At 32.6% G+C, this 19,682-nt stretch overlaps 1 protein-coding gene across 1 annotated transcript in view; it reads left to right on the forward strand.

The window, feature by feature from the left end:
- Positions 1–5,938: 5,938 nt before the first annotated feature.
- ImpL2 (Ecdysone-inducible gene L2) overlaps positions 5,939–19,682 on the forward strand; it is a 13,945-nt gene continuing 201 nt past the window's right edge. Inside the window, 10 exon segments of the mRNA XM_068374773.1 lie at positions 5,939–6,051; positions 7,513–7,590; positions 10,283–10,331; positions 10,856–11,031; positions 13,435–13,563; positions 14,379–14,451; positions 15,218–15,339; positions 15,341–15,424; positions 17,861–17,998; positions 18,976–19,682. The exon segment at positions 18,976–19,682 is cut by the window's right edge and continues 201 nt beyond it. Of these exon segments, the coding sequence (XP_068230874.1) occupies positions 5,983–6,051; positions 7,513–7,590; positions 10,283–10,331; positions 10,856–11,031; positions 13,435–13,563; positions 14,379–14,451; positions 15,218–15,339; positions 15,341–15,424; positions 17,861–17,998; positions 18,976–18,978 (921 nt within the window). The 5' untranslated portion in view covers positions 5,939–5,982 and the 3' untranslated portion in view covers positions 18,979–19,682.

Below are 19,682 nucleotides of genomic sequence, written 5' to 3' on the forward strand. Positions count from 1 at the left end.
CTTATTTCTCTTCCTCTTGTTTTGTTAAAAGTTTTTATAGTTTATGTAAGAAATATTTATTTTAATGTTGTTACTCTTCTTAAAACCTTCTATTTCTCCTCGTTTCCTTTCCACACTGGGATATTTTCGTTTTTGTAGCCCCTGGGCTTATAGCATCCTGCTTTTCCAACTAGGGTTGTAGCTTAGGAAGTAATAATAATAATAATAATAATAATAATAATAATAATAATAATAATAATAATAATAATGTGACTCCTTTTACAATGATTGATTGATTTGCAGATTTTTTATTAAACAAACGAGGCAATTATGAACAGATGATGAGAGGTTCAAACATTAAGCTTAAAAAAGAAAAGAAGATACAAAACCGGTGATATTAAAGTTCCTATGAAGTTGGACAAAAAAGCGGGAAAGACAAAAGAAAAAAAAACTTTAAGAAAGTAGGAAAAGACCTACGTTAAAGAATGAAAAAAAGGTAGGAAAGCGGGAGAGACCCGCGGCAATAATGGAAAATAAACGCCCAGAAAGCGAGAAAAGACCAACGGGTAAAAAAAAAAAAAAAAAAAAAAAAAAAAAAAAAAAAAAAAACAGGGAAAGCTGGAAAAGACCACTGGTAGCGAATATTACCAAACACAAGGGAAGTGGAAACGACCAACAATGCCGAACGGAAAAATACTGAACGAAAAAAAGTGTTAGGAAAGCGGGGAACTCCTACGCTATACCGATCGGGAAAAAAAAAAAAAAAACCACCAGTCAAGCCTCTGGGTACTCAAAATCTGTAGTAGGGACATTTTAAGGTGAAACATAGATCGAACACTGAAAAGAAAATCCTCAAGGATGAATGAATTTACTAAGTTAAAAGGGGTTGGACAGCAAGATAGAAGATAGGAAGCAAGAATACAGGTATATTAGTTGGCTAAAAGGCGAGTGCTAATAGGGGCTAAGTGGATGCTACAAAGACCCTTAATTTATACCTACAGTGCAGTGCGTGAGCAGTACTGAATGCACTAATCCCCTAGGAAGCTACTCAAAGATGGGGAAGGGTATACATAAAAAAGAGAGAGAGAGAGAGAGGGAGAGAGAGAGAGAGAGAGAGAGAGAGAGGAGAGAGAGAGAGAGAGAGAGAGAGAGAGAGAGAAGCCACACGTGAGACTGAAGGATTTGGATAGAACTCTAACGTGGATTCCATTTATTGTTATGGGAGCTATATTTTTTTGCAAGATTAAACCAGAACAAGTCACTTAGGATAGATATAATTCCAAGAGCAGAACACAATCAACATGATCTGGGTCAGAATATCCAGAAACGAGGGCATACTATTCTGTCTAATTTCTCTTCCTCATGTTTTGTTAAAGTTTTTATAGTTTATATAGGAGATATTTACCTTAATATTATTCTTAAAATATTTATTTTTTCCTTGTTTCCTTTCCTCACTGGGCTATTTTCCATATTGGAGCCCCTGGGCTTATAGCATTCTGCTTTTCCAACTAGGGTTGTAGCTTAGCAATTAATAATAATAATAATAATAATAATAATAATAATAATAATAATAATAATAATAATAATAATAATACCTTTTCAAGATATTTCAAAATATGAAGTTCAAACGGCTAACATGTTATATTTTCAATGATTTCCAAATTCTTTCAGGGAATAAATCAACACAGGATGAAAAATTACGAAGGATTGTTTTGCTTCTTGCAAATGTAATTCTGATCATACAAAACACCAATTGCAGTAGTGACTGTGGCTATCAAGAGAGAGAGAGAGAGAGAGAGAGAGAGAGAGAGAGAGAGAGAGAGAGATGGGGTTATCATGAAGACAGGTTTTCGTTTTAAACTCCATACGTACTTAGTGTCATTTCTAAGTCATTATGACTGAAATATTAACCTTTTTGCAATTTTCCCTGTCTCACATTTTCTTTATATATATATATATATATATATATATATATATAAAATAAAAAAAAATATGGATGACAGGATAATTATTAGGAAGACGATGATTTAATCAATTTTGCTCATACAGACAAGCGGACTAGCTCGAAGTCTTTCATATTCTTTTAGAAATTATTTTACTTCTCTTTTTCTTTTCTTTGACAGTTTTTCTTATAAGTTTATAGATACATCCGTTTCTTCAGAAGAGGCACTGGGAGGTATTAGGTTATTCTACCATTAGTTTGATTCTAATTGTTTTTTTCTCTCTCTCTATCATATATATATATAGATACATACATACATATATATATATAATATATATATATAGGCTATATATATATATATATATATATATACTGTACATATACATATATACACACACATTATACGTGCATATATATATATATATATATATATGTATATATATAGATAATAAATATGTATATATACATAATATATATATATGTATAATAATATATGTATACATACACATAATATATATGTGTATATATACATAATATATATATATATATATATATGTATATATATATATATATATAATACACACACACACACACACACACACACACATATATATATATATATATATATATACATCCCTTTCTCTCTCTCACACACATATTCATGTATCTGAGCACATAACTAATACATAATTCATGCAACGTCTGGGAAACAACATAACGATACGTAAATAGATTTCTCGCTCGAATCTTTGCAAAGAGAGACATAATAACGCAATTGTTATGACAGCATGAGAAATATACGGCGACACTGGGCTTAAGTTTCGAAAGACGTAACCAAAGACTCGATTGCTATGGATACAGCAGCCGTTAAAAAAAAGGCTTCGTAAGCGATTTCTTTTTTTATGCGTTGCTTTTTTATTTCAATGATATGACCGAGAGAGAGAGAGAGAGAGAGAGAGAGAGAGAGAGAGAGAGAGAGAGAGAGAGAGAGAGTTGCTTCATTTGTCCTAGATTTGTTTCCACTTAGACACCGTAATAAATATTTACGACCATTTGAACAATTGGACTTGCACACACACAAATGCAGTATATATATATATATATATATATATATATGTATATATATACATACATACATATATATGTATATATATACACATATATATAAAATGTGTGTGTATGAGAAGATATATGCAGGTATATAGCAAGAGAAGAGCATTAAACAGTCTTTTTACAGTACTGCAAAAATCTTTGCTTTAAAAGGTATGCTATGACTGCACGATTGACATTAAACTATCTGATAGGTGTAAAGTCACTAACAATGGCGACTAAAGGAGGACATTTATTGCATATTTTATCTTTTTATTTTACTGCTGTCATAAGTGTAAGATCACTGTACCCCTATTGAAACTCTGTATATGGCTTTTGCTGAAATAAAGAGTATTATTATTATTATTATTATTATTATTATTATTATTATTATTATTATTATTATTCTTTGTCTACATCTTTTCCCACTTCTATGTGGGGTCGATGTTTCTGGCCAGCTTTCTCCATCTAGCAGTAATTTTATTCTGATAATATTCACTGTCCATATTCGTTTATTATTATTATTAATTTGATTGGCAAAGGCGGGAGTGGAAGATAGAATCACTGATGCTTGTCAAAAACTGTCGTTCCTTAGGTAGGGAGGCAGAGAATTAAATGGGGAGATAACATGAAGGATGATATGGAGAGAAGAGGTTTGGTGGAAGAGGATGCCTTTGATAGAAGGCATTGCAGAGGGCGCATCAGGCTACCGACCCTTTAATGTAGGGATAACGGTGGGGAAGAAATCGTTGTAAGGAAAGCGGTAGATATGGATGAAAAAAAAAAAATCTCCTTACTTTAGGCTCGGAATTTGTATCGAAATATTAAAAACTGCCCTTTGAAGTGGTTTGTAGGAGGGCAGATTAGTTACGCAAAACCTTCCAAGTTTATTTTATATGATTTTCATATTCGCTTTTTTTATTACTTCAAGAAGCAATGCATTGGCATTTATAATAAAAATATAACCAGGAAAAGTAAATAAAAACCGAGATCAATTAATAAAGGGACGAATAGCGAGCAAAATAAAACTGAGTTCATAGAAATCATTTAGGTAACCTCCTGATTTTTTTTTTTTCAAAGACTTTTGAAGACGCTGAAAACTGAATGGTTTCTAGTTTTTCATTTATTTAAATCTTTCAGGGAATCATTCTATACAGTATTTCCTTTCGCGCTTATTTATCGTGGTATCTCTGGCCTCTTTTCTAACATATTTCTTTTTATTCGTGGCATCCTTACCGGTTGCATTCACCGTTCGCTCTCTTTATAAAGAACAACGTTGCTTTTTTTTCTATCCAACCCTTACTGGTAAAATGTTCTTCACCTCATCATTTCTTGGGAGTTTATTGAGTTTCACTGAGTCTGCACATGTGTGTGAATATTCATATAACACACATATACACACACACACACACACACACACATATATATATATATATATATATAATTATATACATATACATATATATATATATATATATATTATATGGTATATAATTATATACATATACATATATATACGGTATATAATTATATATATATATATATATATATATATGTATGTATGTATGTATAAATATAATATATGTATGTAAACACGAATTTATATTATATATATATGTATATATATATATATATATATATATATACAGTATAAATATATAGCCAGACACTTGTTCTTTATCATAAAGGGGAGATACATTGTTCTTATTCTCAGGATCAATATTTTCCGTTTGGAAGGCTAAATATACTTCTTTTTTTTTTTTTCCTACCATTTCATTTCATAACTCACAATAAAAAACATCCATAATTTAGACAGGCGACACCAAGACCAAGTATTTATCCATGATATGGCTGCCGACGCCAGGAAGTTAAATGGCCTTTCATTAAACACAGTATCAGTGATAACGAACGGGTTCGGGATAAAAACTCATTTACAAAAACCTCGTAATGCTTAAGGATAAAGTCCGTTTGCCTAACGGATGAAGTATGTAGGACACTGTTACAAAAAAAAAAAAAAAAAAAAAAAAAAAAAAAAAAACGTAATCGGAAAAATTGTCCGCAGAAAATGTACTGTTCTCAGCCGTATTTCAGTAAGATACAGGCGACCGTAATTTTTACCATGATTTGTTTTTACCTATTACGTGTTGGTGACTGTAATATCAATCCTTAACGTAAATATATCCGTTTTTAAAACGGAGAATATCTGGTATTTTTCTTTCCAGGATTTTTACCGTTTTAAATGACAAATTTTTAACGGTGGATAAAGTTCGTAAAAGAAAAAAATATTCAGGGTAACTGTTCGTCGAGTAAATATTCGTTAAATATTTTCGTCCTCGTACAATTTCGTATGGATAAAGTTCGCACGTTAATATTCGTACGGAATAAATTTCTTCAGGGTAAAGTAGGTTACGTACGGAACCATTCCTTAGCTTTTTGCATGGTTATATACATTGAGCATTGAGCATACAGACACGATGAGCTACTGCCTCCAAGAATTAAAACTTAAAAAATACGAAATCACAAAGAAGGTTGATAATTTAATTTTTTTCTGTTACAGTCTTCTGAATACAGACTGTTACTTGCAGTAGTTCGTCTGTATGTCTGTTAGTCAGCATGAAAGAGCCAAGGCTTTCTCGAGCGCTCAACTAATGACTCGGTCTCCATATGAACGAAAATAATAAGTCTTTTTCATTCAACTGGAATTATTAATCGTCTTAATTCCAAAAAAATCGGGTGACTGGTGAGCATTTCTCTCTGATTTCCACTTTCCACAAGAGAACAGATTTATTGCTCACTCTCTCTCTCTCTCTCTCTCTCTCTCTCTCTCTCTCTCTCTCTCTCTCTCTCTCTCTCTCAGTAATCAAATGCTGACGAATCCCAAAAATAAATGTCCGAGTCAGCGGTGACAGGTCCCCTGAACGCCTTCATTTGTTCTTCTGTACAGTAGTAGTAATATAAGAAGAAGAAGAAGGATGTGTTCTTGCGGTGTGATTCGTGCAGATTGGAGTTTTAGCGCAGGCTATGGGTTGGAAATATTGCAGGTGTGCATTACATTAGCAATCTATTTTTGAATTTGCAACAAGGAGTCCGTAAAAACTGCACCCATGGATTTTTTTTTTTTGTTATATATAACATTTCATTTTGTGCAGATATATGTGTGTAAATCAATGTAAGTGTACAAGATGTATAGGCTACCAATAGGAAAATACAAAATTTATGTGCGCTACGATGTATGTATAATTATACATGTGTAAAATTACAGGTGAGTGAGACGTATATATCACCATACATTTTTAAATCTTGCAACTGAAAGTGTGCAAAACTTGCAGGCTTCAAACGTATATGTTATTATAAAAAAAATATTTAACCTGTGTGTGCAAAAAGTAGCAGATTGAAGATGTATGCATCATTTAACTTAATACTGATTGCTTTATAATAACTGCAAAAATCTGCGAATGTACAAAATATAACAGTAATCGCACTTATTTGTATGACATAACAGTAGACTAGTGAAGAGGTATTTAGATCATGTATGAATCAATGACCAATTGTTTATATTATACGATAATTCTGAATATTTGCAAAGTAAGGATGATGTAACTTGCCAAGCCTTTGTTCACATCCAACTAAATGTATGTGAGATGCAGTTTTGTGTGAGTAAATAGAATCTATTCATATATTTGTATTATAGGATAGTTATGAATATTTGCAAGTGCACGGATGCTGTAATTTAAGTCTTTTTCCTTCATCTAACTAAACGTATGCGAGATGCAGTTTTCTGTGAGTAAATAGCATCAATTTATATTCAAATTTAGATCATGTATATATCAAGGACCAGTTGTATTTTAGCCTAGTTCTGAATATTTGCAAGTGTACGGATGCTATAATTCATCAAGTCTTTTTCCTTCATCTAACTAAACGTATACGAGATGCAGTTTTGTGTGAGTAAATGGCATCCATTTATATTCAAATTTAGATCATGTATATATCAAGGACCAGTTGTATTTTAGGATAGTTCTGAATATTTTCAAGTGTACGGATGATGTAATTCATCAAGCTTTTTCCCTTCAATAACTAAACGTAAGCGAGAAGCAGTTTTGCGCGAGTAAATAACATCTATTTATAGTTATGCAACATATTTCTGACTGAAAACCTTCGGATGTTTGAAAGGCGTAATGTTGTCCTTTATCTCTTATGCAAAAAATTATTTTATGCTTTTGATATTTATAGACGTAGGTATTACTTGTTAATGTGCAAACTATACAGAAATAAGGTCACATTCTTATCAATTATTGCTACAGTAAGCTGAAATCGAAGCGACGTCCTTCAATGGGATGACTGCCGTTTAATCTCTTTTATTTTTTTTTCTTTATCTCGGTGTTTTTTAAATCTATCTATTCCCTCCTGAGTTTTTTTTTCACTGACTAACGATCGCCTTTTAAACACTTTCGTTGTATTTATAAGACATTTCTTAACCTGATTCGCCTGTGTCGTTCTTTCAGATCAATAGAAACATGGGAAAATACATCCTGGTTGGAATACTTTTGGCGCTTCTGCAGTGTGTAACTTCACTTCCGCAGGTAAGTTATATTAAAACTATATTAGTTATCTATTCAATACTTATTTATATACTGAATGCTTTTGTCATATTGCAATTAATCAATTCTTTTTTTTTTTTTTTTTTTTTTGGGGGGGGGGCATTTATACAAGCTGATTGAAGTCTAGCCTAATCTTGAAAAATTTAATGGTCTAACTCTAACTATTGCACTGTTTTTTCCTAATATACAACTATTTACTCTATCTAAATCTGTGTCATCCGCTATTTTCTTTATTCTACGTATGAATATATTACATTTCCCTTTAATTCTCCAAACGTACACTTGAAGTCATTAGTTCTTGTATATGATCCTTTTCCTAAACCTTTATCAGTATCGAACTATTTCTCGATTTTTCTTATTCACTGTTCACCTTTATTTCTTTTTTCTTTTAACAGGCTTTATTTTTTCTACATTTCTCCTTCTTCATTTTCAGTTTTGTGAAAATAATGATATTTGAGATTGTATTTCAAAATGAATGAAGCCAATTCAGGATATAACTATTCTATACATTAATTATTTATATTATTTTATCTATCGATTTAATCACTTAGCTATCTATTAGCTAATCAATTTTGCATTTCACTAACTTTAGTGCCCTTTGTCCTTGCAATATAAAAAAGATATAAACATTTTGAACCTCAATGTTTCATGAACAATACATTTACTATATATATATATATATATATATATATAATATATATATATATATATATATATATATATATATATATATATATATATATATATATATATATATATATATATATATATAAACTTAAGAGTAGTAGTCAGGGTTTATTTGTAAGTTTGAAAGGAGAACTGAAAATGAAATTCCAGTTACATAACGCAACTCAAAACATTGACAAAAAAAAGTCAAAATACATCTGTTGTGAAAATGACCCCTGGTGATTGATAACTGTTGTGAAAGTGACCCCTGGTGATTGGTAATTGTTCTGAAAATTACTCCTGGTGATTGATAAATGTTGTGAAAGTGATCCATGGTGATTGATAACTGATAAGAAATTACCTACGGTGATTGATAATTGTTATGAAAGTGACTTTGGTGATTGATAACTTGTGAAAGTGACCTCTGGTGATTGATAGTTGTTGTAAAATGACCTCTCGTTATTGAAAACTTGTGAAAGTGACATTGGTGATTGATAACTGTTGTGAAAGTAACCTCAGGTGATTGATAGCTATTGTGAATGTGACCTCTGGTGATTGATAACTGTTGTGAAGTGACCCCCTGTGATTGATAACTTGTGAAAGTGACCCATGGTGATTGGTAATTGTTCTGAAAATTACTCCTGGTGATTGATAAATGTTGTGAAAGTGATCCATGGTGATTATTAACTGTTGAGAAATGACCTACGGTGATTGATAATTGTTGTGAAAGTGACTTTGGTGATTGATAACTTGTGAAAGTGACCTCTGGTGATTGATAGTTGTTGTGAAATGACCTCTGGTTATTGAAAACTTGTGAAAGTGACATCTGGTGATTGATAACTGTTGTGAAAGTAACCTCAGGTGATTGATAACTGTTGTGAATGTGACATCTGGTGATTGATAGCTGTTGTGAAGTGACCCCCGGTGATTGATAACTGTTGTGAAAGTGACCCTTGGTGATTGGTAATTGTTCTGAAAATTACTCCTGGTGATTGATAAATGTAGTGAAAGTGATCCATGGTGATTATTAACTGTTGAGAAATGACCTACGGTGATTGATAATTGTTGTGAAAGTTACTTTGGTGATTGATAACTGGTGAAGGTGACCTCTGGTAATTGATAGTTGTTGTGAAATGACCTCTGGTTACTGAAAACTTGTGAAAGTGACATCTGGTGATTGATAACTGTTGTGAAAGTTACCCTTGGTGATTGATAATTGTTGTGAAAGTAACCTCTGGTGATTGATAACTGTTGTGAATGTTACCTCTGGTGATTGATAACTGCTATGAAAGTGACCCCCTGTGATTGATAATTGTTGTGAAAGTGACCTCTGGTGATTGATAACTTTTTGTGAAAGTGACCTCTGATGATTGATAACTATTGTGAAAGTGACCTCTGGTGATTGATAACTTTTTGTGAAAGTGACCTCTGATGATTGATAACCGGTGGTAAAGTGACCTCTGGTAATTGATAAGTATTGTGAAAGAGACTGCCAGTGATTGATAACTGTTCTAAAAGTGACCTCTGGTGATTAATAACTTGTGAAAGTGATCTCTGGTGACTGATACCTGTTGTGAAAGTAACCCTTGGTGATTAATAACTGTTGTGAAAGTGATGCCTGGTGATTGATAATCGTTGTCAAAGTTACCCATGGTGATTTATAATTGCTGTGAAAGTTACCCCTGGTGATTGATAACTGTTGTGAAATTGGTAACTGCTAATTGATAACTGTTGTAAAAGTGACCCCCGGTGATTAATAACTATTGTGACAATGATCCCTGGTGATTAATAACTGTTGTGAAGGTGACCCCTGGTGATTAATAACAGATTATGAAAATTACCCTTGGTGATTGATGATACAGTTAATAAGCACATTATCTAGAATTTGGACCTTATTTTAATTGTATTTTCATATTACCTTACCTTATTTTGACTGTCTGGTTGACCTCTTCGCATCAAATAATCTTGTTTTGATTGACTTTCTACATCAGTTGACATCTCTTTACAGAATCACCGGTATCCCGGGCATCATCAGCACAAGGATAAACCTGAAAAAAGTAAGAATATTTGTCAATATCATTTAACTACGATTTTAATTACTGCTGTATACTGGTTTGGGTAGTTTTCGTCTAAGACGCTGTCTGACTTTGGATTTGCAGTACTCAAATGGCTAGTTTAATTTTTTATGAGTAATGGGATTTTCCATTATAATAATAATAATAATGATAATAATACGGTAATAATAATAATAAAAATAATAACAATAATAATAATAACAATAATAATAATAATAATAATAATAATAATAATAATAATAATATCAGGTGGTAGATTTGGTAACAGAAGCGTTAATGGCAGTAACAGTAAAAGGTAAACAATTTATTACATTAACTAACCACTTAACGCTTCATTTCCCAACAGCCTATTATATCAAAGAAAATTTCAAATTATAACCAAAAACCAAAATTCAAAATATATAAAAAAAAATTCAAATCAAACAAAAACCAAAATAATTTGATCCTTTAATCAATTATTGCTTCAACCATGAGAACGACCTGACCACTTGACTTCAACCTTGCAGAGTCTTCAGGAAATGAGGACGACGGGGAGAAAATTATATGGGGAGGCAACTGCTCGCCTAAGTACACGATCCTTTATTCAACGCAAGATTCCATCCTGGAGTGCGAGGTCTTCGTACCAACGGGAACCGTTCTCACCTGGTATAAGGGAAACCAAGAGTATCACAGATTCCTGCAGGTGAGTTTTGTTCTCCAGACATTCGATTTTGTGTATCTCGAGAGATTCTTGCTTGAGGGTACACTCGGGCACACTGTTCCATCTAGTTTCTCTTCCTCTTGTTTTGTTAAAGTATGTATAGTTTATATAGGAAATATTTATTTTAATGTCGCTACTATTCATAAATTATTTTATTTTATTTTTCCTTGTTCTTTTCCTCATTGGGCTATTTTCCTTATTGGGGCCCCTGGACTTATAGCATCCTGCTTTTCTAACTTGGGATGTAGCTTAGCATTTAATAAATAATAATATAATAATAATAATAATAATAATAATAAACCTCACCATCCTTGTGAGCTAAGGATGGAGGGTTTGGTGAAGCGTGCAGGTCTACCTGCTGATTCATCAGCAGCCATTGCCTAACCCTCCCTGGTCCTAGCTTGGGTGGAGAGGAGGCTTGGGGCTGATCATATGTATATTTGGCCAATTTCTAGGGTATTGTCATGCTAGCTAGGGTATTTCCCTGATCTTTGCCTCTGCCATTTATGAGTTCTTTCAAGTCTTTTGTCTTCAACTGGTTCAGTCTCTTGGAATGTAGACTCTGTACTTCTTGTTCGTTCTCACGTTACTTAAAAAACGACCATGGAATAGTCTCTAATGATGGACTGCCTATAGAGACAGAAGCCTTAATTAGCACTTAGTGCAGCGATCTAAAAAGTAAAAACCTCCAATGTTTTTTCTGAGGTTCTTCAGTTTTGTCGTATGTTGAAATTTTCTCAGACGACTCAAGTGTGTGGTTACTGATATACACCCGCATAAAATTCTGGGACCTATAAGTTACCAGATTAAAGATTCAAACATATTCGAATCTCAAAAGTTCCCTAATAAAACCTAGATATGGATTAAATAAATAAAGAGAATATTAAGAAGTTTATATCTTATGAGCTGATAATAAACAGTAGCCCCAATTTCAACTAGTTTAAAAGCCTGACCTAGGTATAAACATTGAACATGAATAAGGACCTATAAGAGAATAGCCATGGGACTTAGTCTTCATTTTATATGTGTACGACGAAACATGCGTTAAAGTAGCAACATCAACTGTGAATAAGTTGGCTTCTCATAAATGTTAAATGAACTAATTACCCTGGTATGTCTGCTTCTGCTGTTGTTGTCCTAAGAGTATATTTACTCTACGCCTGGACGGAATCTTGCTCGTATCAAAATGAAAAGCAAAGCTACACTGTTAAATATTTTACCAACCCGTAAAAGATAATAACAAAGTAGGTTAATAATTAAGGTCAGCTGTATTTTACTGAAATACGACTGAGAATAGTATATTTTTACGGAGAATTTCCGATTAAAATTACGGTTTTTTTTTAATCAACAGTGTACAATTGAGGGCGGAATGTTATTCCATCTATTTACCATGACAGACGCATAAATGTTTGTTATTTTCATGTCTCTCCAATTTATTAATGTTATTTCTTCCTCATTCTAATGCTCAGTTATGAAAATTCGTCTAACAATTATCGGTATCATATGATTATAATTCTTAATATCAACACCGTCTGTACAGATAACGTAATAATTCAGCTCAAGTCCTCTGGTTCAAAAGGTGAAATATTTACCAGCTCTTTATTGATGAGTCCCTTGAAAGCTCCCTTTAATGTAATTATTTTTGACAATTGCGTTGTACACTAAAATATTTTAGAGGATTCTATACATTTTCCTTTTACTATAAAAAAAAAATAATTTTATAAATTTACATTATTTTCGTAATTATTCTATTACAAAAATACAGATATGACCTTATAGAGCATTTTAAAAATGTATAAATCAATATCAAAAATAAATAGTTTATAGCATATAATCGTTTATTTCGTGTGTCACACAATACTGATTATATATTTGTAGTAATCATGATAAGGAACGTACCTCAAACTTGCAAAGAATGCTTTCATGTTGAATAGGCTGACGTAAGTCTTTTTTTTATATTTCATTTATGATAGATCTATTTTAATGTTGTCATTGTTCTTTAAACATATTATTTTAATTGTTTAATTACTGCTCTTGTCATTTAATTATTTCCTTATTTCCTTTCTTCATTGGGCTATTTTCCCCTGCTGGAGCCCTTGGGCTTATAGCATCTTGCTTTTCAACTAGAGTTGTAGTTTAGCTAGTAATCATTGTCATTATCATGTCCTCCTACGCCTATTGACGCAAAGAGCCTCGGTTAGATTTCGCCAGTCGGTGTCTATCGAATAATAATAATAATAATGATGATAATAATAATAATAATAATAATAACAACAACAACAACAATTATAATATAATAATAATAATAATAATAATAGTAATAATAACAACAATTATTATTATAATAATATTGATAATAACGTTATTTTCTATTTTTTCCAACAGGCTGAACTGGCCAAAGAGACAACTAATGACGTCAAGGTGAATGCCCTCTCATCACCTAATCTTAATCCTGGGTCAACTGTCCACATTTCAACAATCATCTACCTTGACTGCGCATCCCCCGATGATAAGGTGAGAGAGAGAGAGAGAGAGAGAGAGAGAGAGAGAGAGAGAGAGAGAGAGAGAGAGAGAGAGAGAGAGAGAGAGAGAGAGAGAGAGTTTCAAGGATTTTAAATGTCTCAAAGACTTTTTTGTCCATCAGCGGGCACTCCATTTGCTCTTGGGTAGAGCGAATTAGTTTGTTTTGAGTTTTTAATTGATCTTGTATAATTTATCCTTGAATTTGTTTACAGTGTTACACTACATCTGTTTCGCGTATTTGGTATTTTTTATGTAAAAATTTACACATTGAGTGTTGTTGTGTCAGAGAGAGAGAGAGAGAGAGAGAGAGAGAGAGAGAGAGAGGAGAGAGAGAGAGAGAGAGAGAGAGAGAGAACAGTTGTACGGGTATATGCTGTATTATCATAAAAATGTTATAAAGAATTTAGTTTGAATTATCATAAAAAGTTAATAAGAATTTAGCTTGAATTATCATAAAATGCTAATAAGAATTTAGCTTGGATTATCATAAAATGCTAATAAGAATTTAGCTTGAATTATCATAAAATGCTAATAAGAATTTAGCTTGAATGATCATAAAATGCTAATAAGAATTTAGCTTGAATTATCATAAAATGCTAATAAGAATTTAGCTTGAATTATCATAAAATGCTTATAAGAATTTAGCTTGAATTATCATAAAATGCTATAAGAATTTAGCTTGAATGATCATAAAATGCTAATAAGAATTTAGCTTGAATTATCATAAAATGTCAATAAGAATTTAGCTTGAATTATCATAAAATGTTAATAAGAATTTAGCTAAGAATGCTTATCTATTCCTCCAGGGAGATTACATGTTATCAGTCAAGACACCAAATGGGCGAACTCAAAACAGGTTCTTCGAATTGAATATAACAGGTAAGGTTAAGTTACCTTTTCGGAGTTCTTGTACTACTTAGACTGGTTTGCTATGCGAAATATTTGTTAAAAAGACTGACAATTCCAATATTTTTTTCTATAACATCCGATTTGAGCATGTCATGTGTTTAATTCTTTGTATGAAATACTAATTTCTGTAATTTGCATCGTAATGAGAAAAGTCACATTCCTTAAAGTAGAAATAAATATGAAGTACTAATACCATTTGATTATTTGATGTTAGTCAATATATTTCGCAACGGTAAGTTGTACTACTATAGGGGGGGGGGGAGGCAGTGACCTTGGCTATCTGATGCATTTCCCCTTATCAAATAACTTTTGAAAAGATTATAAAGTAAATGTGAATTTTGTGCTGTCTTTAATATAATTTATAATACAATGTTATGCACACAATAATTATCTAATATTTCTTTATAGGTCTCAATATTGCCACTAAAATGTTTACATACTCTAGAATAGTGATGGAATTATGTAGTGAATTAGAAATTAGATTTGAGTATATATATATATATATATATATATATATATATATATATATATATATATATATGTATATATATATCTGTATATATATACTGTATATACTGTGTATAAATATATCTGTATATATATATTTATATATATACGTATATATATGTATATATACGTGTATATAATATATATATATATATATATATATATATATATAATATATATATATATATATATATATATATAATGTAAATGTTTCTGTCGCTTCCAACAGCTACTGCCAAGTACCATAGGCCCGGCGGGACGTGCGCTTACGGCCGCGACATCATGGCGTACATCCCGAGGGTTTATCAGTACGCCAAGCGCGTCATGGCCTAACGGGGATCGAGCGTCGTCGATGCCCTGTCGCGTTGTGGGACTGGAATACACACTCCGGTGGAGTTTCCAGAATAAACCCATCGAGAATTCGGAGAAGTATCAGGTGAGTTTAAGGGTTAACAGCTTCTTAACAGCCCTCTACCTTGAATGTGCATCCTCTGATAAGGGGAGAGAGAGAGAGAGAGAGAGAGAGAGAGGAGAGAGAGAGAGGAGAGAGAGAGAGAACTGTGAAAAGATTCAATGGAACGTTATTATTATTATTATTATTATTATTATTATTAGCTAAGCTACAACCCTAGTTGGAAAATCAAAATGCTAAAAGCCCAGGGGCTCCAACAAGGAAAAATAAGCCAATGAGTAAAAGAAAACAAGGAATAAATAAAGTACAAGAGTAGTAATGAACAATTAAAATATCTTAAGAAAAGTAAAAACAGTAAGATAGATCTTTCATGTGTAAACTATAAAAACTTCAAGCAAGAGGAAGAGAAATCAGATAGAATAGTGTGTCACTCGAGCAAGAGAACTCTAACCCAAGACAGAGTAAGACCATGGTACTGAGGCTAGGGCACTACCGAAGACCTAGAGAACAATGGCTTGATTTAGGAATGTCCTTCTAAAAGAGCCCCTTACCATAGGTAAAGTCTCTTCTACCTTTAACAAGAGGAAAGTAACCACTGAACACATACAGAGCAGTAGTTAACCTCCCTTGAGTGAAATAGAATTGTTTGGTAATCTCAGGGTTGACAGTTGTATGAGGACAGAGGAGAATGTGAAAAAGAATAGGCCAGACTATTCGGTGTATGTGTAGGCAATGGAGAATTGAGCCGTAACCAAAAGAGGGATCCAATGTAATACTGTCTGGACAGTCAAAGGACCTAACAACTGGATTCGTATAATTTCATTCGATAATAAAGTCAATGATGTCGTATCTGACTTTATTGGATAAGAAGTAGCTTCATCACGTATTGTTCACTGACTAACCGGGATGTGGTGTGGTGTGGTGGTGGAGGGGGGGGGGGGGGAGCATTCCAACGGTAAGGGGTTCTAAATTATATACTTTCCCTTCCAGTGGAAATACATAATTTTTCATTAAATTAACATCAAACATATCTATGCAGAAAATTTGGGCCAAACGAAGGCCTGTGAGCCACGAAAAGCTATACCCTTAAAATCACAGTTCATTTCCGTACCTTTACAGGTGATTAAGTAAATCAGTTAACAGAAATATAGTTTAATTAAAATGAGAGGGAAACATTTCTGTAACGAAAGAGAAAACAGGACACATAAATTTGCCACGTATCCTTCATAAGGATGTGGGGTCTCGCTAGAATGGCTCCTATCTAGGATATTAGTAACCGACCAACGAAAATCGTTTCGATAAATTAACCATCATTATAATTGGTTGTCCCAGATTCCTGACTGAACTCAACAAGTTCCAACATTATCCACTTAGCTACTGACGATATATGATTACCATGCATGAATCATTTTCATTTTCAGTAAAATTGTCGTATATGAAATAAATTTCTTGAAAAACATTTTAGTTATTTCAAACGCTTCAACGTTGATCGGAAGAAAATCAGAAATGACATCTGAGAAACGTTGAATGGGTAATATAAATACTATAACTCCAATTTCAAACGTACTTTTTTGTCACTTGATAGTTTTATTGTACATATATCATGTTTTATAAAATATATTTTCAAACTCCTAAAAAGGATTCTCTTATTGGTATCTGCCTGTTTACCAACAGAAGTTTTATCATACCGCTCTTTAATGATAGTTAAATCAATTAGTTTTGGCTATTTATTCAAATCAGCTCTTGTTTTCCTTGACATAGTTTCAATTGGCTCTTCCATAGTGTTCTGAGCAGAAGTATCTACCAGATTTTAAATTTTCTGATTTGATGAAAAAAAAAAAAAAAAAGCTTTTCGTTATCTAATACAAAAGATCTTTCCCTTTTAGCTCTCCAACAGGTTATTGTTAGTTGCAATCTTAAGTCTTCTTTTTAAATGCAACCCTTGCTTAATAATGACATCTCTTTTGACAATTCCTTAAGGAAGATCTGTCTCTTCGTGTATCAGTCCTCTTTGTATTTCATGTTAGTTTTTTTCTAAATAGAAAGTCACTCTCCTTACACATAATGACGGGTTCCAATTTTTAAGACCTTATCCATGTATCCATGCCTTCCTTTATGTTTATTCCACGTTCTATCGAGTCTTTTTACCTTGATTTCCTCTTCTCAAATACTTGCATGACATAAACACACACTTATATAATTACTTCCTTCTAGTCTACATGTAATGTAAGTTCAGAATTCTCTTCGATTGTCCGTCAATTAGTCATACATGAAAATACTTCCTTTCAACAACCAGACTTTCTATCAATTATTCTAATGATAGTTTATTCAAATGTATTGCCATTAAACCTTCCATATCTAACAGATTTCACCTTACGGCAATCTTAATCTTACTTTCTTTTCCATTAAGCTTTCGCCAATCGTAAAGATAACCAAATTACTTTTTTTTTTTTTTGTCAGGTTCTAGCTAATGGTGACCTCCTCATCCGGGATGCGACATTAAAAGACCGTGGGACGTACGTCTGCAAAGCCACCAGCAATATTGCCCCGACCTTCTTCGATGTCGTGATCACCTTTTTTTACCTGCATCAGCAGCAGGTAACAAGCTTTGTCTCTCTCTCTCTCTCTCTCTCTCTCTCTCTCTCTCTCTCTCTCTCTCTCTCTCTACTCTCTCTCTCTCTCTCTCTCTCTCTCTCAAGATTGCACAATCTGGCTCAGCTGTGAGAGTGAAAATAACAATACACGTTATCTGTGAAGGATGATCACAGCGTACCATGAATACTATACAAATGAAATTCGTGTGGTTTTGATAGATGACACTATAAATCTTAAAGACTAACTTTTCGCTTATGAGATTACCACTTCCATAACTAAACACGTTTTTTTTTATTCTTATGTAAATAAAGTTTGTTTCACCAACGCTTTAACTAAACATAAATTTGGTATTAAGAAACGAAGTTCCAATGACTTTCTTAGTTTCATATTGGGAATTTATCAGGAAAAATCTTCCAATGAAACAACGTAAATAATGTAGTACTGTACAATTGTATGGCCGAACTCTTAAGCATAAAATAACACTTAAAATGATAAGCTTTATACATTAAACTCGCTTCGCGTATTGTTGTTACTCTACAATCACTGCAAAATCTAATTGTTTTATATGTGTGATCGTACTAAACTTTAGGATTTATTACTACTAATGTTACAACTTGCTTAAATAAACCAATCTCTGAGTATCACTTTCAAGATAGAAGTGTCAGTGTACATAAGACAACATGCTGTAGAATAATGAATAAAGGAACTTATAAATCGCTAACATTTAGATGAGGAAAAACAATAGTAATTTTAAGTATGAGAGAGACAGAGAGAGATTCTTTTTACGTTTATCTAACAGTTACGTCACTCTAAAACAAGATGAGGAGAGAAAACCAAAAAAGTAAAAGGAAAGGGTATAAAACTTTTCATATAATACAAATTCATATTTAAATACGGTTTCGGTGGTGTCCAAGACATCCAGGTGATATTTAACAAACAAGAAGCCACCCACATAACTAAAACATATCTCTTATTTTCAGTGAGGCTTAAACTCAGCATGGTGACCTACCTCTACGGGAAACTCTTCGTAGGGTTCCACAGTTTTAACCAGAATCATACATCAGAAGTTTCAAAACAGATCATCTACCAGGAGAAGTTTTGAAGGATTCCTGGCTTGGTCCCTAAGTAACAGAAATCGGTTCATTGCTAAAACCTTGAGATCTCCGAAGGGTGATTCGATTGTACCACCGTCACTAGCTTTACTTGTCAACACTAATATGTTGAAGGGATTAATTCATTATGGTTGCATTTACCTTCTTAATCAGGGAGTACTTAGATAAATCCTCAATGAAATATTTCACTGTACACAATACGGGCCTCAAATCAAAATCATGGATGTATCATATATTCAAGTTGTTTACAAACAAATTCGCTATGTTATATTACGATTTCTTATATGAAAACAAGAGCTGCACCATGGAATATCTGAATGTATAAACTACTTGTCACACAATTCAATGTTTAAAAATATATCTAGAACTAAGTATGTCCTGATGAAACACACGGGTCACATTAATATTAAGATAAAAGCTGATTTTAACTCATTTTCTTTTTAAACACAAGGGCAGCAACTTTTCAACTATCCCTTTTTTCTCAAATAAGAAATGGAGAAGTAATAAAAGTTGTGTGTCCTTCACATGCACTCACCTACAATCACATTCCTTACGAAACATTATTTCAGCTTCTG

The sequence above is a fragment of the Palaemon carinicauda genome, chromosome 6 (genome assembly GCF_036898095.1).
Source record: "Palaemon carinicauda isolate YSFRI2023 chromosome 6, ASM3689809v2, whole genome shotgun sequence".
NCBI classification, from domain to species: Eukaryota; Metazoa; Arthropoda; class Malacostraca; order Decapoda; family Palaemonidae; genus Palaemon; species Palaemon carinicauda.